This window comes from Eumetopias jubatus, unplaced genomic scaffold (assembly GCF_037043125.1).
Source record: "Eumetopias jubatus isolate StellerSeaLion01/CBP00866 unplaced genomic scaffold, mEumJub1_p1.0 scaffold_3, whole genome shotgun sequence".
Classification (NCBI taxonomy): domain Eukaryota; kingdom Metazoa; phylum Chordata; class Mammalia; order Carnivora; family Otariidae; genus Eumetopias; species Eumetopias jubatus.
Window position 1 is genome coordinate 119,652,296 of NW_028274809.1, and position 20,739 is coordinate 119,673,034.

The 20,739-nt window shown below is 36.1% G+C and overlaps 1 protein-coding gene across 1 annotated transcript in view; it reads right to left on the bottom strand.

The window, feature by feature from the left end:
* LOC114211960 (phospholipid-transporting ATPase IB-like) overlaps positions 1–20,739 on the bottom strand; it is a 229,618-nt gene that overhangs the window by 188,837 nt on the left and 20,042 nt on the right. The window contains exons 3-7 of the mRNA XM_088021973.1: positions 20,413–20,511; positions 18,982–19,027; positions 18,305–18,345; positions 16,018–16,091; positions 6,991–7,060 (exon numbers count right to left, since the gene is read on the bottom strand). Of these exons, the coding sequence (XP_087878099.1) occupies positions 6,991–7,060; positions 16,018–16,091; positions 18,305–18,345; positions 18,982–19,027; positions 20,413–20,511 (330 nt within the window). The remainder of the gene's footprint in view (positions 1–6,990; positions 7,061–16,017; positions 16,092–18,304; positions 18,346–18,981; positions 19,028–20,412; positions 20,512–20,739) is intronic.

Here is a 20,739-nt window from a genome sequence, read left to right on the forward strand (position 1 = left end):
TATTTGCAAATGCTCAGGAGTTTCTGGGTAATACCATAAGACTGGGGAAAAAAGAAACTAAGTATGATTACTGAAAAGTAAGCACCAGAAATGAACCAACTTTATAGAAAGAATTTGTTACCGCAAAAATCCTATCTGCTTGACTTAAAAATCATAAAAATGTATAAGAGAGTTTAGTAAGGTATCTGAATTTAAGATCAATAAACAAAAATAAGTATAGATGTATCACAGTTAAACATTCATCCACTAGAAGATAGCTGGCTATTGCTAATGAAGCTGCTATAAATATTTGCATAAAGTTTGTCTGTCCTGTGAACATAGGTTTTCATCTCTCTGGGATAGTACAATTACTGGGTCATATAATATTTGCATGTTTAATTTTATACAAAACCACCAAAATGTTTTCCCAAGTGGCTGTATCATTTTATATTCCCATTCAGTGTGTTTGATTGATCCAGTTTCTCCCCATCCTTACCTGCATTTGGTGTTGGAACTATTTTTAATTTTGGCCATTCTGATAGGTATGTAGTAACATTTCACTTTGATTTTAATTTGCATTTCCCTAATGGCTAATGATGTAGAAAATATCTTCATGTGCTTATTTGCCATTTTTATATCCTGTTCTATGAACTGTCTCTTTTTGCCCATGTTCTAATTGAATTGTTTGGTTTGGCTATTTTTTTTTTCTGTAGAGTTTTGAGAGTTCTTTATATATTTGAAATACCAATCCTTTGTCAGATATGTGGTTTGCAAATATTTTCTCCCAGTTTTCAGCTTATCTTTTCATATTATTCAAAAGCAAAAGCTTTTCATTTTGATGAGGTCCAATTTATCAATTTTTCCTTTTCTGGATCACATTTTTAGTATTGACTCTGAAAATCTTGGCCTACTCTAAATTCTGAAGATTTTTTTCCAGTTTTTTTTCCTAAAAGTTTTATAGTTTTACATTTAAGTTATGATAAATTATTAGTTAACTTTTGTATAAAGTATGAGACTTAGGTCAAGGGTTTTTTAATTTGTTTTTTTGCTATGAACATACAATTGCTCCAGCACCATTTGTTGAAAAGTTTATCTTTTCTCCAATGAATTGTTTTTGCTCCTTTGACGAAGTCATTTGGGCCTATCTGTGTAGATCTATTTCTGGGTTTTCTATTCTGCTGCATTGAGCTGTGTGCCTGTCCCTTACCAAAACTACATACTCTTGATTAATGTAGTTAAAAAATGACTTGAAATCAGGTAGATTGATTCCTTCCATTTTATGCTGCTTTTTCAAAATTGTTTTAGCTATTATAGTTTCTTTGCCTTTCCGTACATATTTTAGGATAAGCTCATCTATCTCTACAAAAGACCTTGCTGGTATTTTCACAGGAGTCACATTAAACCTGTATGTCAATTTGGGGAGAATTAACATCCTTACTGTATTGAGTCTTCCAATCCATGAACACTGTTTTTCTCTCCATTTATCTAGATCTTTTTTCTTTCATCAACATTATAATGAAATTTTCAGCATACAGATCCTGTCTATCTTGTTAGATTTACACCTAACTCATATTTTTTAAAGATTTATTTATTTGAGAGAGAGAGAGAGAGAGAGAAAGTGTAGGGGCAGAGAGGGACAGAGTCTCAAGCAGACTCTGCGCCAAGTGCAGAACCCTATGCAGGGTTTGATCTCAAAACCCCAAGATCATGACCTGAGCTGAAACCAAGATCAGATGCTTAATCAACTGTACCACCCAGGTGCCCTCTAATTCACATTTTGAGCACTTATAAATGATACTGTATTTTTTTAAAGATTTTATGTGCAGGGGCAGGAGAGGGGGAGGAGCAGAGGGAGAGGGAGAAGCAGAATCCCTGCTGAGCAGGAAGCCTGATGTGGGGCTCAATCCCAGGATCATGACCTGAGCTGAAAGCAGAAACTTAACCGACCGAACCACCCAGGTGCCCCGATACTGTATTTTTAATTTCAGGGTCCACACATTTATTGCTACTATACAGAAATAAAAGTGCTTTTGTAGGGGCACCTGGGTGGCTCAGTCATTAAGCATCTGCCTTCAGCTCAGGTGGTGATCCTGGGGTCCTGGGATCAAGCCCCACATCAGGCTCCCTACTCAGTGGGAAGCCTGCTTCTCCCTCTGCCACTTCCCCTGCTTGTGTTCCCTCTCTCGCTGTCTCTCTCTGTCAAATAATAAAATCTTTAAAAAAAAAAAGTGGCTTGTATATTTATCTGGTATCCTATATCCTTGCTAAAAACACATTTTTTCATTTTATTTTAGATTCCTTGGGAATCTAGGTAGACAACTTTTCTATGTAAACAACTATGTCAAAATCAAATAGAGAGTCTTATTACTTCCCTTCCAATCTGTATGTCTTGTTTTCCTCTCATTGTATTTTTTAACTCTTCCAGTGCTATGTGAACAAGAATAGTGAGAGCAGATATCCTTGCCCGTTTCCTGTCTCGGAGGAATGCATTTAGTCTTTACCACTTATATTTCACCACATATATTTTAATATTAGCTCTAAGTTTTTTTGTAGATGTTCTTTACCAAGTTGAGAATGTTCCCCTCTATTTCTACATTTCTCTAAGTTTTTGTCATGAATCGACACTGAATTTTGTCAGATGTTTTCCTGCATTTATTAATATTATGTGATTTTTCTTCTTTAGCCTAAAATAGTGGATTACATGGATAGATTTTTCAATTATTAAACAAGCCTTGAGTACATGGAATAAACCTTTATAATTCTTTTCATATATTGCTGAATTCCACTTATTAATACTTTTAAAGAATTCGGGTGTCTATACCCATGAGGAATATTGGACTGTTTGGTTTTGTTTTTTTCCACTGTCTCTGTCTGGCTTGGGTATCAGGGTAATAAAAGCTTGGTCAGGAAGTAGTCCCTCTCTTCTGTTTTCTGGAGGAGACTGTGTATAATTGATCTTAATTTTTCTTTTGTGTTTGTTAGAAATCTCCAGTGAAACCACCTGGGCCTGAGATTTGAGATTTCTTTTCGGGGAGTTTTTAAATTATAAATTCAACTTCCTTAGTAGTTACTGAGCTATTCAGTTTACCTTTTTCAGGTGTTTGTAGGTTTGTCTGTTATCTTTGTCACTGATTTCCAGCTTTATTCCACCGTGGTTGGAGAACACATTCTCCATGGTTTCAATTCTTCTAATTTTATGAGGCTTGTTTTATGACACAGGTATGGTCTATCTTGGTGTGTGTTCCTTGCACACTGAAAAGAACGTGTGTTTTTCTTTTGTTGGGTATTGTTGAATGTTGTATAACTATCAAACAGATCCTGTTGATTAATGGCATATAGTTCTGTATCTTGAAGAATTTTTGATCTAGTTGTTCTGTCAATTAACAAGAGGGGGTTGCTGAAGTCTGCAACTATAAATGTGGATTTGTCTATCTTTTAAGTTCTATCACTTTTAGCTTCACATATTGGCAGTTCTATTTTTTGATGTATACACACAGTAGCATTGCTATGTCTTATTGGTGGATTGACTCTCTTATCATTGTATAATGATAAGAAAAAAATATTCCTTTCTGTCTCTAGCAATTTCATTTGCTCTCATGTCTACTTGATATTAATATAGCCACTCCTGATTTCTTTTAATTAATCTTTACATGATATATCTTTTTCCATCTTTTTACTTTTTTTTAAAGATTTTATTTGAGAGAGAGAGAGAGTTTGAGAGAGACAGAGCATGAATAGGGGAGAGAGGCAGAGGGAGAGGGAGAAGCAGGCTCCCAACTGAGCAGGGAGCCCCACGTAGGGCTGGATCCTAGACCCTGGGATCATGACCTGAGTCAAAGGCAGACGCTTAACCGACTGAGCCACCCACGTGCCATCTTTTTACTTCTAACCTGCCTATACCATTATAAGTAAAATGAGTTTTGAATAGACAGCATATAGTTGGATCATGTTTTTAATCCATTAGATATTACTTTAATCCAAAACTTAATGGCATATTAATACCATTTACATTTAATAGAATTATTGATTTTTTTTTTTGTCCTCTCTGGTTTTGCTTTTTGCTTTTTCCTGCTTTCCTTTGGGTTACTTGGACATTTTTTAGGATTCCATTTTGGTTTATTGATAGTGTTTTTTAGTATCTTCATTTGTATAACTATTGTAGTGGTTGCTCCAGGCATTACATTATTTATAAGCAACTTCTCACAGTTTATTTGTATCATCATTTTACAAATTTAAATATAGAAGCCTTGCTTCCTCTTATGTCTCTTTACTCTCCCCTGTTATATATCTTAAATATTTTCTCTCACACATTTAGAACCATATTAGATCTTATGATTTTTGCTTCAACCATCAGACGTAATTTAGGAAACTCAAAAGGAAAAAAGCTTACTGTATTTAGCCTTATTTTTGCTTATCATGTTCCTTCTTCCTTATGTTCATTCCTTTTTTATGGTTTCCTTTCTGTTTCAAGACCTTCCTTTAGCCATTCTTTGACAGTGGGCCTTGTGGCAACAACTTGTTATTTTTCCTTCAATTGAGAGTATTTTAATTCTCTCTTCTCTCTTGAAAAAGGCGTTTGCTGGATACATGATTCTGGACTGACAATTCTTCCCTATCAGCATTTTAAAAATGTTATGCCATTTCTTTCTGACCTCCATGGGTTTTAACGAGAGATCTGCTATTACACAAAGGGTCTTTCCCCTAGAGGTAGGGTCCTTTTTCTCTCACTGCTTTAAAATAGTTTTTTCTTTGTTTTCAGAAGTTTTACTATAATGTGTCTTGGTATGGATTCTTTGGGTCTATCTTTTTTGGCTTGCTCAGCTTCTTAAATTTGTAGTTTATGTCTTCTGGCAAATTTGTGAAGTTTTAGCAACCGTTTCTTCTAGTAGTTTTTCAGTTCCTCCCTTCTCCTTCCAGCATCTCATGTCATGAATGTTAGATCTTTTGTTATATTCCCACAGGTGTCTGGAGCTCTGTCCATTTCCTTTTCAGCCTATTATCTCTGCTTTCAAGTTGGGAAGTTCCTATTGTTTTATCTTTCAGTTCATGGATTCTTTCCTCTGTCCCTTCTATTCTGCTGTTGAGCTCATCCCCTGAGAGTTTTTGATGCCTTAAGTACTTACTGTACTTTTAAGTTCTAAAGTTTCCATTTGGATCATCTTTACATCTTCTATTGCTTTGCTGAGAACTTTTGTATTTTCATTTGTTTCAAGCATGTGTATAGTTGCTCAGTGAAGCTCTTTTCCTGATGGAGCCTTTAAAATCTCTGTCAGATAATTCTAACATCTCATTATCTTCATCTTAGCATTAGTTGATTGTCTTTTTTCACTGAGTTTGAGATCCTCCTGGTTTTTGGCATAATGAATCACTTTTTATTGGAATCTGGATATTTGGGGTAATATAAGATCTGGACATCACTAAACTTTCTGTGTTAGGTGCCTTCCTCTGACACTAGTCTGACAAGGGAAGCCGGTGTGGCCTCATTACTGCAAGATGGCGGACAGAGAGGCAAGTTGCACACTTGGCCTCTGTTGACAACCAAATGGAGGGGCTCCTTGTTACAGCTGGGCAGGAGTGGGAGTTCTGGCTCCCCTGTAGGCCTCCATCATTACCTCCCTGGACTAAAGGGTTGGAGTGCTGCTGTCCATGTAGTCTTCACTGACACAGCAAAAAGAGAGGAGGGCCTTATTACCATCCTTATTACAAAATGACAGTCTTGGCTTCTTGCTTGGTTTCTCTGACACCATCCTTGTTGGGGATTTGGGTGCCTCATCACAGCTGGGTAAGGGTGGAATTCTAGGCTCCACACTCAACCTTTGCTGGTATCAGTGGGAGTGGGGCCAAATTTTTACTCTGGTGTTTGGCTGGGATGGAGTGGCCATCGTCTCAAACTTCCTGTCTTGCTGGCTGCCCCTTTCCTGGTCCTTTGACTAAAGAAAGGAGGCTTTTGTTGGGGCATTTTTTGGTCTGTGTCCATTGGTTTTTCTGGGTTTTTGACTTCTTCAGTTCCAAGTCTGGTATATATGACAAAAGGAAAACCCAGGGAACTCACCACCATGTTGTTCCCTGGGTTCCAGGGTCCCACAATCTACCTTCTTCTATCACTCTTTCAGTGTCTTCTCATATTTGTTTTCCTATATAATGACCAAACATTTTAGTTGTACTTAGCAGGAAAAATAGAAGAAAGTATGTCTACTTCATTTCCCCTGAAGAAGTCTACAATTGCATTTTTAAAAATAAGAAGGTACCACCAAGCTATTACAACAATTAGTACTGGGAATAAAGGTGGGATTTGGGAGGTGGGGATAAGGTTTAATAAGTTTCTGTATTACTTATATTGCTTTTATGAAGATAATATATTACTTCAATAAATTCTAAATATTTTTTTTTCATTTTCAATCAAATTAAAGTTTGCAAAAAAAGATTAGCAGACATATAAATAGTCAAATGTAAATTCAGGGACTTCCTTACTGAAGCAAAGTGATAAAGCAAAGAGTCAATTATCGTAAAGATTGTCTTTTTTCCATTAATAGGAAGTTAATTGGAAAACTCTCTCCTTCCATTCACAATCACAAGTTACTCTGAAATTCAAATGATAGTTTAAAAAGCAGTGGTATAAAAAAATTTTTTTAATAAATAAATAAAAAGCAGTGGTATATACTCAGAGCTCCTTTATACCCCTTTGATCTAGTTATGATATTTATCATGACAGTAGTTTTATCACCAAAGCACTAACAAAAATATCCTCAAAATAATATGCACAAAGGCATGTTATCCTTTATATGACCTGAATTTTATAGGACATTTTTTTTCTTACACTAGTACTGTATCATCTAGTTCCTACTTATTTTTTTTAAAGTACCCTCTAAATAACTGGTGAGGATGAATTACTTCTATATAACAGTAGTGACATACTTTTCTTCATGAAAAAAATAATAATAACTGGTACCTGACAAAACTTTGACATTGTGAGCTTAGACACAAAATTAGGATTTAAAAATGTGTCTTTACCTGCCGTATTTTTAGATTTGTCTCCCCATCCAGATTAGAGGTTGCAACATAACAGGTTACTTGAGGTTCACTAAGGAAGATAAAGCAAATAACACTGAATTAATATCTCTCCAAAAATTAATTTCCCAATAATGTTAACAATGAAATGGGATCTAAATCAACAGCTGAAAGGACTGTTCAAAACTAAAAGAACTACAATTACTTTTTCAGGAGAAATTAGCAGTCTGATACTACCAGCCTAAAATTCATCTTGTAGTAGAAAACTACCCTGACAAAGCTGTGTGTTTATTCTTTAATCCCAAAAGGAGAAATGGCTGAGGGTGAATAGAAGATGTTATATAGCTCAGAACAAACAGTGTCACAACAAGTCAAACCTAAAATTCTGTTATTTTCTAAAATGGGTCCATTGTAGTTCCCAATGGCTCAGGTTCTGTGGCCTTCATTTTTTTTTTAAGATTTTATTTATTTATTTATTTAAGAGAGAAAGCATGAGCTGGGGGGGTAGGGGCAGTGGGAGAGGGAGAAGCAGGCTGTCCACTGAGCAGGGAGCCCAATATGGGGCGCGATCCCAGGACCCTGGGACCATGACCTGAGTCAAAGGCAGATGCTTAACTGACTGAGCCACCTGGGTGCCCCTCTATGGCCTTTATAATGAGAATAAAATCTTCAGGATAACTCTGGACAGAGCAGAGGCTCTCAGACAAACACTACACTTGGGCTTCTCTATTTCTATCTAACCTCACCAGTTAAGAAATCAAGACACTGAATTAATGAACATTTGCCTTGCCAGATTTTACTGCATGTCAAATGCAATTTACTCATGAAAATTAATTGTTTAGGGGGAAATGCCACAAAGAATAACAAAAATTGTCATTAAAGTTTAGTCTTGATTTTAGTCTTACTCTTTTGACTGTATCTCATTTACTGAATAACAAGTTTAAGGTAAAACAATCTGTATCAATCTTGCCAGCCAAGACCATATACCCCCAAAATAAATATATATCTTCATTAAAGATGCAGTGAGATAACAAAGTAAGAATGTCCAAAAACTTTCTCTTCTATAAAACAATGAGATAACCGGAAAAAATTATGAGAATCAACTTTTTCAGAACTCTTAAAAATTAACTAAATACTTAAATCAACCCAGGGAGATTTTATTCAAGAAAAAAAAGCTGAATACTGGTTTTTAAAAAAGTGAGCTTTGTAATATTTTAACTTGCCCTACTCCCACTTCCTGCTTTTGGCTCAGTGACAGCTTTAAAAAATAATAGTCCACAATCCCAGTACTGGAGGGAGCATAAAAGAGCAAGACCTCATTCAAAGCCTTGTTCCCATAGTCATTATTTCACCTATCTGATGGTTCTCTGGAAGGTCCCACTTAAAGGGTTTGTTTTTATTTGACCTGACCCAGAGCTTACCCAGTGCTAAAATCCTGGGTAAACAGTGGTGTGGATTTGTTGAGAACATTTACAGGAAAGTGTTTGAACATTGCAGTTGTCTGAGGTGATGTATAATAGTTAGGGGAAACAATAGACTAACCAAAAGGCCTAAAAGAAAAACTTGTAATGAAAAGCAACAAACATAAATCCTGGGTGGGGTGCCTGGGTGGCTCAGTCGGTTAAGCCTCCAAATCTTGACCTCACTTCAGGTCTTCATTTCAGGGTCATGAGTTCAAGCCCTGCATTGGGCTCCATGCTGGGCAGGGAATCTACTTTAAAAAATTTTTTTTAAATAAATCCTGAGGAGGAGAGAGAATCTGATTCCCAGAGATGCCACATTATATTCTTAAGATGTTCAATTTTCAACAAAAACCATGAGACATGAAAACCATGAGAAGCAAGTAAGTATGACCCATACACATATTAAAAAGCAATCAATAGAAAGTGTCCCTGAGCAAATCCAGACATTGACTTTACTAGACAAAGATGTAAATCAGATATGCTAAATATATGCAAATAGCTAAAGGAAACTATGTTGAAAGAAATAACATATTTGAACATATCCCATCAAATAGAGAACATCAAGAAAGAAATAGAAATGATAAAAAAGAAACCAAACAGAAATTCTGGCTTGAAAAGTATAATAACTGAAATGAAAAATTCATTGCTCAAATTTGAGCAGGCAGAAGAAAGACTCAAACTTGAAGATAGGTCAATTGGGATAACTCAGTCTGAGAAACAAAAATGTAAAAGAATAAAGAAAAATAAACAGAGCCTGAGACCTGTGGGACACGAACAAACATACCAACATACATATAATGGGAGTCCCAAAAGGAGAATTGAGAAAGGGGCAGAAAAAAATATTTAAAGAAATGATTCCCCAAAACTTCCCAAATTTGATGAAGAGCGTTAATCTACACATCCAAGAAGCTCAACAAAATAAGCCTTCAAGTAAAATATTCTCAAAGAAACCACACCTAGACAATCAAACCGTTAAAAGTTAAAGCCAAAGAGAAAATCTGGAAAGCAAGAGGGAAAAGTTATTCACCACTTTCAAGAAATGCTAAATAAGACTATATATCATTCCTCAGCAGAAACCTTGGAGGATCAGAGTGCCTGGGTGGCGCAGTCAGTTAAGCATCCAACTCTTGGTTTCAGCTCAGATCATGATCTCAGGGTCATGAAATCGAGCTCCACATTGGGTTTTGCACTCAGCGCAGAGTCTGCTTGAGATTCTCTCTGCCTCTCTCTGCCCCTTCCCCTGCTCTCTCTCTCTCTCTAATAAATAAATCTTAAAAAAAAAAAAAAAAAAACTTTGTAGGAAAGAAGGCATGAGGATGATATATTCAAAGCACTGGAAAAATACACATTCTTTTCAAGTGCCTATTGAACACTCTCCAGGATTGATCATATGCTAAACCATACAATAAGCCTCAATAAATTTAAAGAACTGAAATCATGAAAGTATGTTCTTTGATCACAATAGGATGAAGTTGGAAATTAATAGGGAAATAAATTTGGGGAACTCCCAAATAAGTGGAATTTAAAGAACACACTACTAAATAACCAATGGATCAAAAAGAACTAAAAAGGGAAGTTAAAAAATACTCTGAGGTGGATGAGAGTTAAGATACCACATACCAAGACCTATGGGATGCAACTAAAACAGTGCTTAGAGTCTAATTTATAACTGTAAATGTCTACATTTTTAAAAAATTAAGAAGAAAAATCTCAAGTTAATAACTTTACACCTTAAAAAGCTAGGAAAAGAAGATATTTTAGATACACTTATAAAGAAAACTTAAAGTTTTCAGAATACAAGGAGGGGGGCACAGGTAGATGTATTTGTCTATAAACATAAAAGATCCCTGGAAGTATACACGGGAACATAATAATAGCATTGAGTGTCCGATGGCAGGGAAACAGGAGGGAAGGAGATGTCACTGGATGTCTTTTCTTACGTTTTAAAACTTGAAACACATATGTGAATTAGCTATTCTAAAAAATTAATTTTTAAGAGCCTGTGAAACTCCTCTTCCAAATCTGAAATACTCAAATGTACTCAGTATAGCAATCATATTACCATGATCTTGTTCAAGCCCCAACTGGCTTAGAACTTTATATTGGTGTTTCTACTTTCAAAGCATATTTTCACTCTTCTTATCTTTCTATTTTTACAACTACCATGTGGGAATCATAAGCTTTTTTCTTTCCCTGAGAGAAGTGTGAACCAAGAACACAAATAGAAAAGATCTGTTCCAAATGATAAAGCTTTTCCATTAGATCAATAGCCCCTATTTAAAAAAATTGTCTCTAAATTTGATGATATTCATACCATAAAGGTGGTTCCCACTTTTAAATTATTTTTAATACAGAAGACTAATTTTTCAAACAGTGAATTTTAGTAAATTTTATATGTATCTCTTACAGATTTGAAAGATAACAAAATTTTATATTTTGTGGGAAATATATATCCAAGAGTTTATATAATGAATGTTTATATTTTGAGAACAAAATACTGTTTTATTGCTATATATATTACAAGAGAAGAAATTGACTATTTATAGTACCTGAAAGGCCCCCCAATTGCATTTTCTTCTCTTCCTCCCAGAGATAACTACTATATTAATATTTGTGATAATCATTCCCTTCTCTTTATAATTTCATTACTACATTTGTGTGTATCACTAAGCAATATATTGGTCACTTATAATCTAAAAATTGGGGGGGTTTGTATACAATAATGTCATCTCCAAATAATGAGAATTTTTTTACTCCTTATATACCAGTTTTTTCCTTTGATTGGGTTAAGATAGTTCCCTTTTATTGGTAGTTTTCTAGGAGGTTTTTTTTAAGATTTTATTTATTTGACAGAGAGATACAGCGAGAGAGGGAACACAAGCAGGGGAGTGGGAGAGGGAGAAGCAGGCTTCCTGCAGAGCAGGGAGCCCGATGTGGGGCTCGATCCCAGGACTCTGGGATCATGGCCTGAGCCGAAGGCAGATGCTTAATGACTGAGCCACCCAGGCTCTCCCTTTTCTAGGCGTTTTTATCACAAATGTTGTATATTTTGAAATGCTTCTATTGATATGATCATGTTTTCTACCTTTTAATCTACCAAAGTGAAAATGCACTAAAGTGCAATCCTTTCATTTCCTAATAATGAAACTGTTGTGGTCACCCTTCAGAAGCAGGATCAAGCTACCCCCCCAACCCAAGATTTTGAGTGTCAAAACTGATGATGCTACAAACACACCAAAAGAGGGGGAAGGTTTATTATTTACAAGGTGCCAAAGGAGGGAACACCGAGGCTTTCCTGTCAACCAGCCCAGATGTGTGGCAGGAGGGGAAGAGAAGGGGAGGTTTAAAATTTGTCAGCAAACATCCAAAAATGGAGTCCGACTCCTTATTATAAAAACAAATTACACTCCTGTGATGAACCCCATTTGATCATATTACCATCTTAAATATTGCCAGGTTTTAAAATTTTTATACTAAAATTAACAACAGGGGCGCCTGGGTGGCTCAGTTGGTTGGGTGGCTGCCTTTGGCTCAGGTCATGATCCCAGGGCCCTGGGATCGAGCCCCACATCGGGCTCCCTGCTCAGCGGGAAGCCTGCTTCTCCCTCTCCCACTCCCCCTGCTTGTGTTCCTGCTCTCACTATGTCTCTGTCAAATAAATAAAATCTTTTAAAAAATAAAAATTAAATTAACAAAATGGGCTTGTAAATTTCCTTTATCATTCTGTCTTTAATTTTTTGTGTCAAGATTACACCAGCCTCAGAAAATTAATCAGAGGGTATTCTTTGTTTCTTTGAGCAGTTTATTGGAAGATTGGTATTTTCTCTACATTAAGTGTGATAGAATTTGACAGTTACGATGCCTGGTCCTGAGAGTCTGTTTGTGGGATTTTTTTTTTTTTACTACCTACATAGTATCTTTAATGATTATAGGACCATTCAGGTTCTATATTTCTTCTAGAATAAGTTCTGGTAAGTTATATTTTTCTATGGATTTATGCACTTCATTTAAATGCTAAAATGTGATTATAAAACTTTCATAAGATCCTCTCATTTCTTTAATCTCTGATGCATTTATACTTATATCAACTTTTCAATTTTGTAGTATTGTGTATTGGTGACTTTCCTTTTCTTCCCTGATTAATCTTACCAGAACTTTAATTTGTCTTTTTCTAAGAAGCAAGTTTTCCCCATTTTGACCTTCTCCATTGTTTTTTCATTAATTTCTACTTCTCTTTATTATTTCCTTATGCCTGATTTTAGTTTATTCTTTTGTACTGAGCTAACTTCTTAGACTAGATTCTTAGCTTATTTTTTTGGCGTTTCTTTTTTAATGAAAGCATTTTAAGCTAAAAATGTCTATCAACTTAGCTGTATCATAGGAGATTTTATGTATTCTCATAACTACTAAAACCTAAGTATTTTCCAACTTCCATTATGATTGCCTCCTTGACCCACGAATTGTTTAGAGGCATGTTTTATTTCCAACTTATAAAGTTCCTAGTTATCTTTTTATTATTGATTTCAAACTTCATAGCATTATGGTCAGAGCAAGTGGCCTGTGGAATACCAGTCCCTTAGAATCTTTTCTTTCTTATGTCCTAACAATTTTGACAAATGTTCCTAATTGTGCTTGAAGAGTATGTATATATTGCTTTTTGGTACAATACACCAAAAATTTCTATACATGCCATTATTTCAAGGTTGGCATTGTACTTTTCAAATCTACCTCCATACTGACTTTTTTCTCCATTTGATCAATTCCTGAAAGCAAACACTGAAACATCCCAGTATGATGTTAGGTTTATAAATTTCTTGTAGATGTTTAAGTTTTTTCTTTATGTTTAACCCATATCATTTAATAACAATTAAAACTGTTATTATGAAATGGCTTTTTTTCTTTTTCTTCAATGACACTTTATCTCAAATAATGCTTTTTGCCTCAAAGTCTATTTTATCTAATGGTGATACCATCTCTTCTGGACTTATTTTCTTTACTATTTCTGTATGTATTTTTTCATTTCCATCTTCCTGAGCACTTGTGTTTTGTGAAATTCTTGTAAACAACATATAGCTGGACAATTTTATAATCTTCTCTCTTTAACTTCTGAAATCTATTTGCTTTGTTATTGATGTATTTTTATTTATTCTACTACCTGATTAAGTGCATTCTATTTCTCCCTCTTTTTGCCTTTTTTCTATTTTTAGTTACTTGTGAGGGCTTTTCCTTTTTCTCAAATAATTTTCCCCCATGATATGGCTGGAAGCTATATATTCTATGTCTAATCATTTAGATATTAAAGTAAATTTTTAGACAAATATCCAGAGTTTAAGGTTTCTAACCAATCGATATCTTCACTCTCATTCTGAACAATATGAACACCTTTGGTATAGTTCTGATTATCACATTCAAAATTACTCTGATGTTCCCTATTATTTAGTTCTAGCTGCAGATCCAGGAAACCCAATGAATCTAAGGGACGGACTTCCAAAAATTCTGAGAAAATGTCAGCCATTTTCTTTTGGACTGTTACCTTTTCCATTGTCTGTTTTATCTCTTTCTAATTAGAGGTTTCTTCTTTATTTTCCAGGATCACATTAAATTCTCTGCTTAAAATTCTTTTCAGCACACAGGCAAGTTGAATTCAGAGATCACATCTGCATGAGCCAACTCGAATCTCAGTTTTCCCTCCACCCTATGCCAAAGTCAAGACAAGCACATTTCTCTATTGCCCCCTACAGCATGGTGGTTTTTACTCTTCATTCTCCCTTAATTAAGGGTGTAGTTCTCAGCTTTATGCAAGAATCGCCTACTTCCTATGCTCAATGAAATAGAAGCTTATGGTCTTCGGGGTTTGGCAGAAACACTCAGGGAAAAAGCCTATACTGACACAGTATTACCTTTTAGTGTTCTTAGGATCTCACTTCATTCTGGGACTCAGTGTGGTTTTCTTACTTTTATGCCCAATCAAATAAGCATTGGTGTGTGTGTGTGTTTGTATCTAAGCTGTTTAGTGGGGGCAGGGTGAAAACTTAGAAAATATCTGTAAAACTGCCAGAAAAAAGTCCAAGAACAATGATTTTTTTAATCTCCCCCTTACTTCTCTCCTACTCCAAAAAAAAGATTGGTTTCCATATAAGTAGTACTTTTTTGAGAGAAAGAGGCAAAGAAAGTCACACATACAAATGATGTAGAGGTTGTAAAAACAAAGCCCTTTATGGTACATCTCTGGCTCCTGTGGTCAACCCCATACTCCTAACCAAACCCGAGAGAAACCTATCAGCAACAGTAAGTTCCTTTGTCCAATGGGTTAATGCACTGATGGCAAAAGAACAAAGTGCATCTGGTAGGAATAAGAGCTAGTGTTGGCATTATTGCTTTTCCAGCTCAGACAATGGCTCTAGAACAAATATCTCTTCCCAGTAAATCTCTCCATGCTCCAAGATGATGTGTGTCCAGAAGGCTAGGAACATTTTTATCACTTGGAGATGATTATGACTTGATCTAGGGAAACAGTTTACCCAACATGTCAAATGCAGCTGTGTTCATGACTATAGCCACCCTTACCCACAGATGCCCAAGACTATGTTCTCCTTACAGAGAACATGAAGGAGGGGACAGCTGAGCTCCCCAGGGGGCCCAACATAGAAGCATATGGAGAGGTGGTCAGACATGACCTAATGGAAAGGAAATACCCATTGTAGGGAGTCTCTGTGTAAGTTTCCTCTAAAATGGCCAATGAATAAAGCAATATAGTTCTACAAAAAGAACAGAAGCTGTGTTTTTAAACTTGGGCCTCACATGAGCCCACCTAATGGTACTGAAAAGATCACTTACTCTTGTGTGAGTCACTTTATTTATAGAATGGGAACATCTCAGAATTGCCATGAGATTAAAATATGATAATAAGCATACTTTTTTAATTTTGCTGAATGTCTGTAGAAATTACAGGAGGGATAGAATTAATCTAACAATTAGGCTAGAAGAAAATATGTCCAGGGAAATTAAAGAAAAGATAATAAAAGTATAGACTAACAGTCAGCAAACTATGGCCCACAGGCTAAATCCAGGCTAAATCCTCTTTTTACAAATAAAGTTTCATTGGAACACAGCCACACCTATTTGCTTACATGTTGCCTATGGTGGCTTCTGATGCTACAACAGAGACTGCATGGCCTGCAAAGCTGAAAATATTTACTATCAGTCCTTTCACAGTAAAACTGCAGGTTTTGCAACTTTACTTTGCAGTAAAACTTTGCTGATCTATAATAAGAGAGAGAGGGATGCAGAAAGCGGTGAGAAGGGTAGGCCTTTGGTTTTCTTAAAATTTCTAATTCAGAATAGAAGTTCCTTAAGTGGGGGAGCTTGGGTGGTACAGTCTGTTAAACTCCCGACTCATGGTTTCGGCTCAGCTTGTGATCTCAGGGTCGTGAGATCAAGCCCTGAGTGGGGCTCCACGCAGAGTCTGCTTGAGACTCTCCCTCCCAGTCTGCCACCCTCCCCCACACACTCTAAAATAAATAAATCTAAAAAAAAAGTTCTTTAAATGCCCACTATCATAACCAACCTAGAAGAAATCAGAACCATGTCTGCAGGAAGGAACTGTCCATTTGAAGCCTTCACAATGTCGCCCACAATTACCTATAAGACCAGGAGAGAAATCACAGAAGCATGAATTTTAAAAAAAAGCAAAAATAGAGTCAAAATGTGTCAAATATTCTTAAGAAAAATTATGATGTGAAAATCCTGGAGCCATGCTAAGAAACTTCAGCTACATTAGAACAATTTTATTTTTGGAGGGAATCATCCCTCTAAAATGGTTATTCTTAACCGGGGGCTACTTTGCCCTCCCCTCCCACCAGGGACATTTGGCAATGTCCGGAAACACTTTTGGTTGTCACAACTTGCATTGGGGTTTTAGGGGATGATGCTACTGGCATCAAGTGGATGGAGGCCAGGGATGCTGCTAAACAGTCCACAATGCACAGGACAGCCCCCCACAACAAATAATTTTCTGGCCCAAAATGTAAATAGTGCCGAGGTTGAGAAATCCGAACAGACCTATTGGTAGTACTATTTTTGCAATTGTGTGCTGTTCATACACTATCACGCTGTAATCACTTGCTTAATGGTGGGCTTTTCTCTGCTGCTCTGTGAGGTCCATGTAGAACAGAAAAAATGCCCATCTCCCTCCATCAATCAATCAATCAAAATTTGTTGACTGAATGTATGAATGAATTCTAACTTATAACTAAGAGAGATGTAAATACTAGGAACAATACCTGAAGACAGCAATATGAGTTTCTGATGCTTTCTTCCTGTGTACTTTTTCTTTAACAAACCCCTTGAGCATTTACACCATGCTAGGTATTGAGGACACTTAAAATTGGCAGGACCCTCCTGGGCAGCTAGAAAAGTGGGATCGGCGGGTAGGTTGGGGGTAAAAATTCTTTCCTAAACCAATTTCTGGACATATATTGAAAAAATTTCTGAGGAGGAGGAAGAGAACAAGGAGACTATTTTTTTTATATATAATATGATTATACAGATCATTTCTATCTTCATTAATTGAACAAAGTTTAATTAAATACTTCTGGATAAAAGTGAGGAGAGAACATTAAATGCTATTTAAGTGTCTATAAATGCTGAGAACACGTGCAACAGTAGGGGAGAAAAAAGGATTGACAATTAAACATTCACAACTTATATCAAGGTCACAATGCAGCGAACGATAAAGGGTTTGTAACTTATATAAACAACTAACTTACAGCAAGATTTAACAATGACTAGAATGAGATAAGTTTGAGACTTTGTAATTAAAACTAGACTTCCCACCAAGAAACAATACTGATGCAGATTATGCACCCAGGGAACTGATAGCAGGCAGTCGTTACTCTAAGGGTGCTCATGACCAGCACATCTCTTACAAACTCTTTTTCTCTTTTGCCCAAAGGACCCCCAAATCAACTCCCTTTTCCTTTTGTAAGCACCTGATGTGCAATGTGCTCTGTTTGCTTGTACAGGTGGTAAAATGAGTCAGAGGGATAAGAATTCCTGGTCCTTGGCTCTAGCTGTTTGGCTCGTTCTTCCAGTGGAAGACACTGGGGGTAAGTAAATTAAAGCTCAGATCATGCAATCACCTCTGCACAGAAAGAAGCCCCCCTCCCCCTGCTGCCGCCTCACTCCTCTCCTCTTGTCTCTCACCAACCGTCTCCGTCTCCCCTGAGACTCTGCCAACCAGGAATGGAGTGGATCTCTCAGGGACTTTTTCCTCTTAGTCCCAATGAGAAGAGCAAAACGTAATCATGGTTGACTCACCCGCTCTAGCTCTTTCAGGGAAAGACATACTGATAATACTTAGAAATCAAAACACTCTTACAACTAGTGTTCAAAGGAATTTTACACTGGTCAGTAATGAATTATTGATGAAGACAAAGTATCAATGCTTTTGATACTTTGCCTTTAACCCACTATGCCTTTAACCTCTATCCCAAGGGCAAATATACATGAAAATATTCCCTGAGGTAGTCTCCATATAAAGGTTGCCTTGTACCCTGAGCAACAGTTTGTGAAGCATCATCTTTAAATATTCCAGTCAATGACACAAAAGTAACACTGAGGCACATTAGAAAGCATGTAGACTTCCAACCAAACAGACTTAAATTCAAAGCCTATTTTCACCACTTTTAGGCTGTGTGAGCTTGAGCAAAATAGTTATTCCCTTTGACCCTCTACTTCCTTCCTCATCTACAAAATAGGATAATTTGACAGTTCTTGAAGACATGTTTCAGAGATAAAAATCTGTAACTCTAAATATGGTAGGTGCTTATTACTAACTTAAAATACATTCTTACCTCTTTCCACATAATCATTTTCCACGCATTCTCTCTTAACACTGGAAAACACAGAACTATGTATTAACTGTAACAATTGCATTAGGTAAATTCCAAAATAATAGAAGATATTTTTCCAAAAAACTAAATGTGTTTCTTTATAAAGTACTGTCTTTATTAATTTAACCTTGATATAAACTGGAAAAATATGTAAACTGTGTTCACATCACTGCACCAAAATAGAGCAATATGTATAATATAATGTAACTTAACATAAGGATAGATAGATGACTGTTAGGTAAAGCTATGTTAAGTTACTTCCGATCCTAAAGAGAAAACAGTTTGCTGTTACATGCTAAAATACTGGCTGATAGCCCGAAAGCAACATTATATATTTCTAATCAATTACAAAGATAACACATATCAAAACTAGGACTGAGAGAGACTATGTAACACCCAGATCTTTTTTATGGACATAAGAATTGCTCATATCCCAAATATTCCAATTTTGTTTATTTTATTCTAATTAACATAATTGATGATTGTCACATATAGAAAACAGTTTCCTAATGGTTGTTCTTTGTTTTCTATATTTCTTTAAATAATGAAACATTATGAAACATAGTACGTATATCTATTTGGTCAATTTGGATATTTTTTATAGTGAAAGGGAATAAAAGCTTAATCTAATATCTTACCTATCGTGGTCTTTGTGTTAACTAATTTGTCTGCCATATGTCGTTTCTGTTATAGAAAAAAATCCATTATGTTAAAAGTTCAAAGTGAATAATCCACATCATAATACAAGTCATAGGAGGTTTAGGAAAGAATAGAGGCAGTAAACCTGATTGTAAAGGATTTTGGGTTTTTTGTTTGTTTGTTTTTGGGGGGGTTGTTTTTTTGTGGGGGTTTTTTTGGCTATAACTAATTTCAATTTTGTTTTGCTCTTATCCGACTCTCTAAATTAAGATGTGATCTAAGGGAAGGAGTATAGCAAAGTGGTTAAGCATGTGGTCCCTAGAGACAGCTTACTTTGGTTGACATTCCAGCTCTGCCTCTTATGAATGTAGCCATGTCAGGTCACGGACCAGTATGTGCCTCAGTGTAATTGAATACACACACACACACGCATACAAATACATACAATACAGGGCCTCCTACACAGTGAAGTGCTACTTAAAATGTCAGCATATTATACATTGCTTTCAATGACTATCTTTCTAGTTAAACACATAATTAATCTTGAATTATGCCCCAATTTAGCTCAAGGCTTTTGATTAAGTTTGAAAAATTCTTTCATCTTATAAAGCAATCAAAAGACCAGCAACCAAATAGATCTTACTGATGACCTATCTTTTCAAGATATGAAGGAATGAGGCAGAATCATAGGACTAACAATAGCTAGCAATTTTGGAAAATGAGCATTAGGATTGTGAGTGAGGAGGAAGGGGACTCTACTAGAGTGACCCCAGCTGTAGCAGGTTGGGTAAGAACAAACAGAAAATATTAAATATCTCTCTTCTTTTCCTTCACTGCTGAAATATGTAAGCTCATGTGAAATTCTATCTGTGGGGTCACCCGGGTGGCTCAGTCTGTCTGAGCCAGATTAAGCGGTTAAGCATCTGTCTTCAGCTCAGATCATGATCTCAGGGTCATGGGATCGAATCCCACGTTGTGCTCCTTGCTCAGCCGGGAGTCGGCTTCTCCCTCTGCTTGCTCTGCCCCTCCCCCTGCTTGTGCTCTCTCTCTCTCTAACAAATAAATAAAATCTTGAGGAAAAAAAAAAGAAAGAAATTGTATCTGTGATAAGGTTAAAGGAGAAATGAAGTCACTGCACAATTCCTGAACTTTTTAGCCCGTTAGGATTTTCTGGTTCCATTATAGCCTCAAAGATATATCTTATGACCACAATTAAGTCCTACTGGTTTCTCAAATACACACACACACACACACACACACACACACACAATTTAAGATTTGAAATCTTAAAACCTTAATTTGATTTTTCACATCAATTACAGATTTAAAAAATTATACCAGTTCCAACAAGAAGCTTGAAAACAACAACAACTATGTCTCTTCTACTCAAGGGAGTAGTTTTGAGAACATTTCACTAACAGTAAACTTACATAATCTTCTACAATCTCTTTGATGCCTGAAACCATAAGAATCATCATCAAAGGCAAGAGAGTTGTATATTTTCCCGTTGGAGACACATCTGGAATTTGCTGCAAAAACAGAGTGACCATGAATCTTATGATGACTCTTATATTTTGCTTAACACTAAAAGTCAGGCTACTAGTGGCATACCCGGGACATAAGAACAACCCACAGTGTTAAATAAAAAGAGGAGGGAGACTCTTAGCATATCAAAACCCTCCCTGAAGCAGGACACTAAACATTACATTATGCAAAAGTGCAACTTCTTAACACTTTGGTCATTATGTCACCTTTCC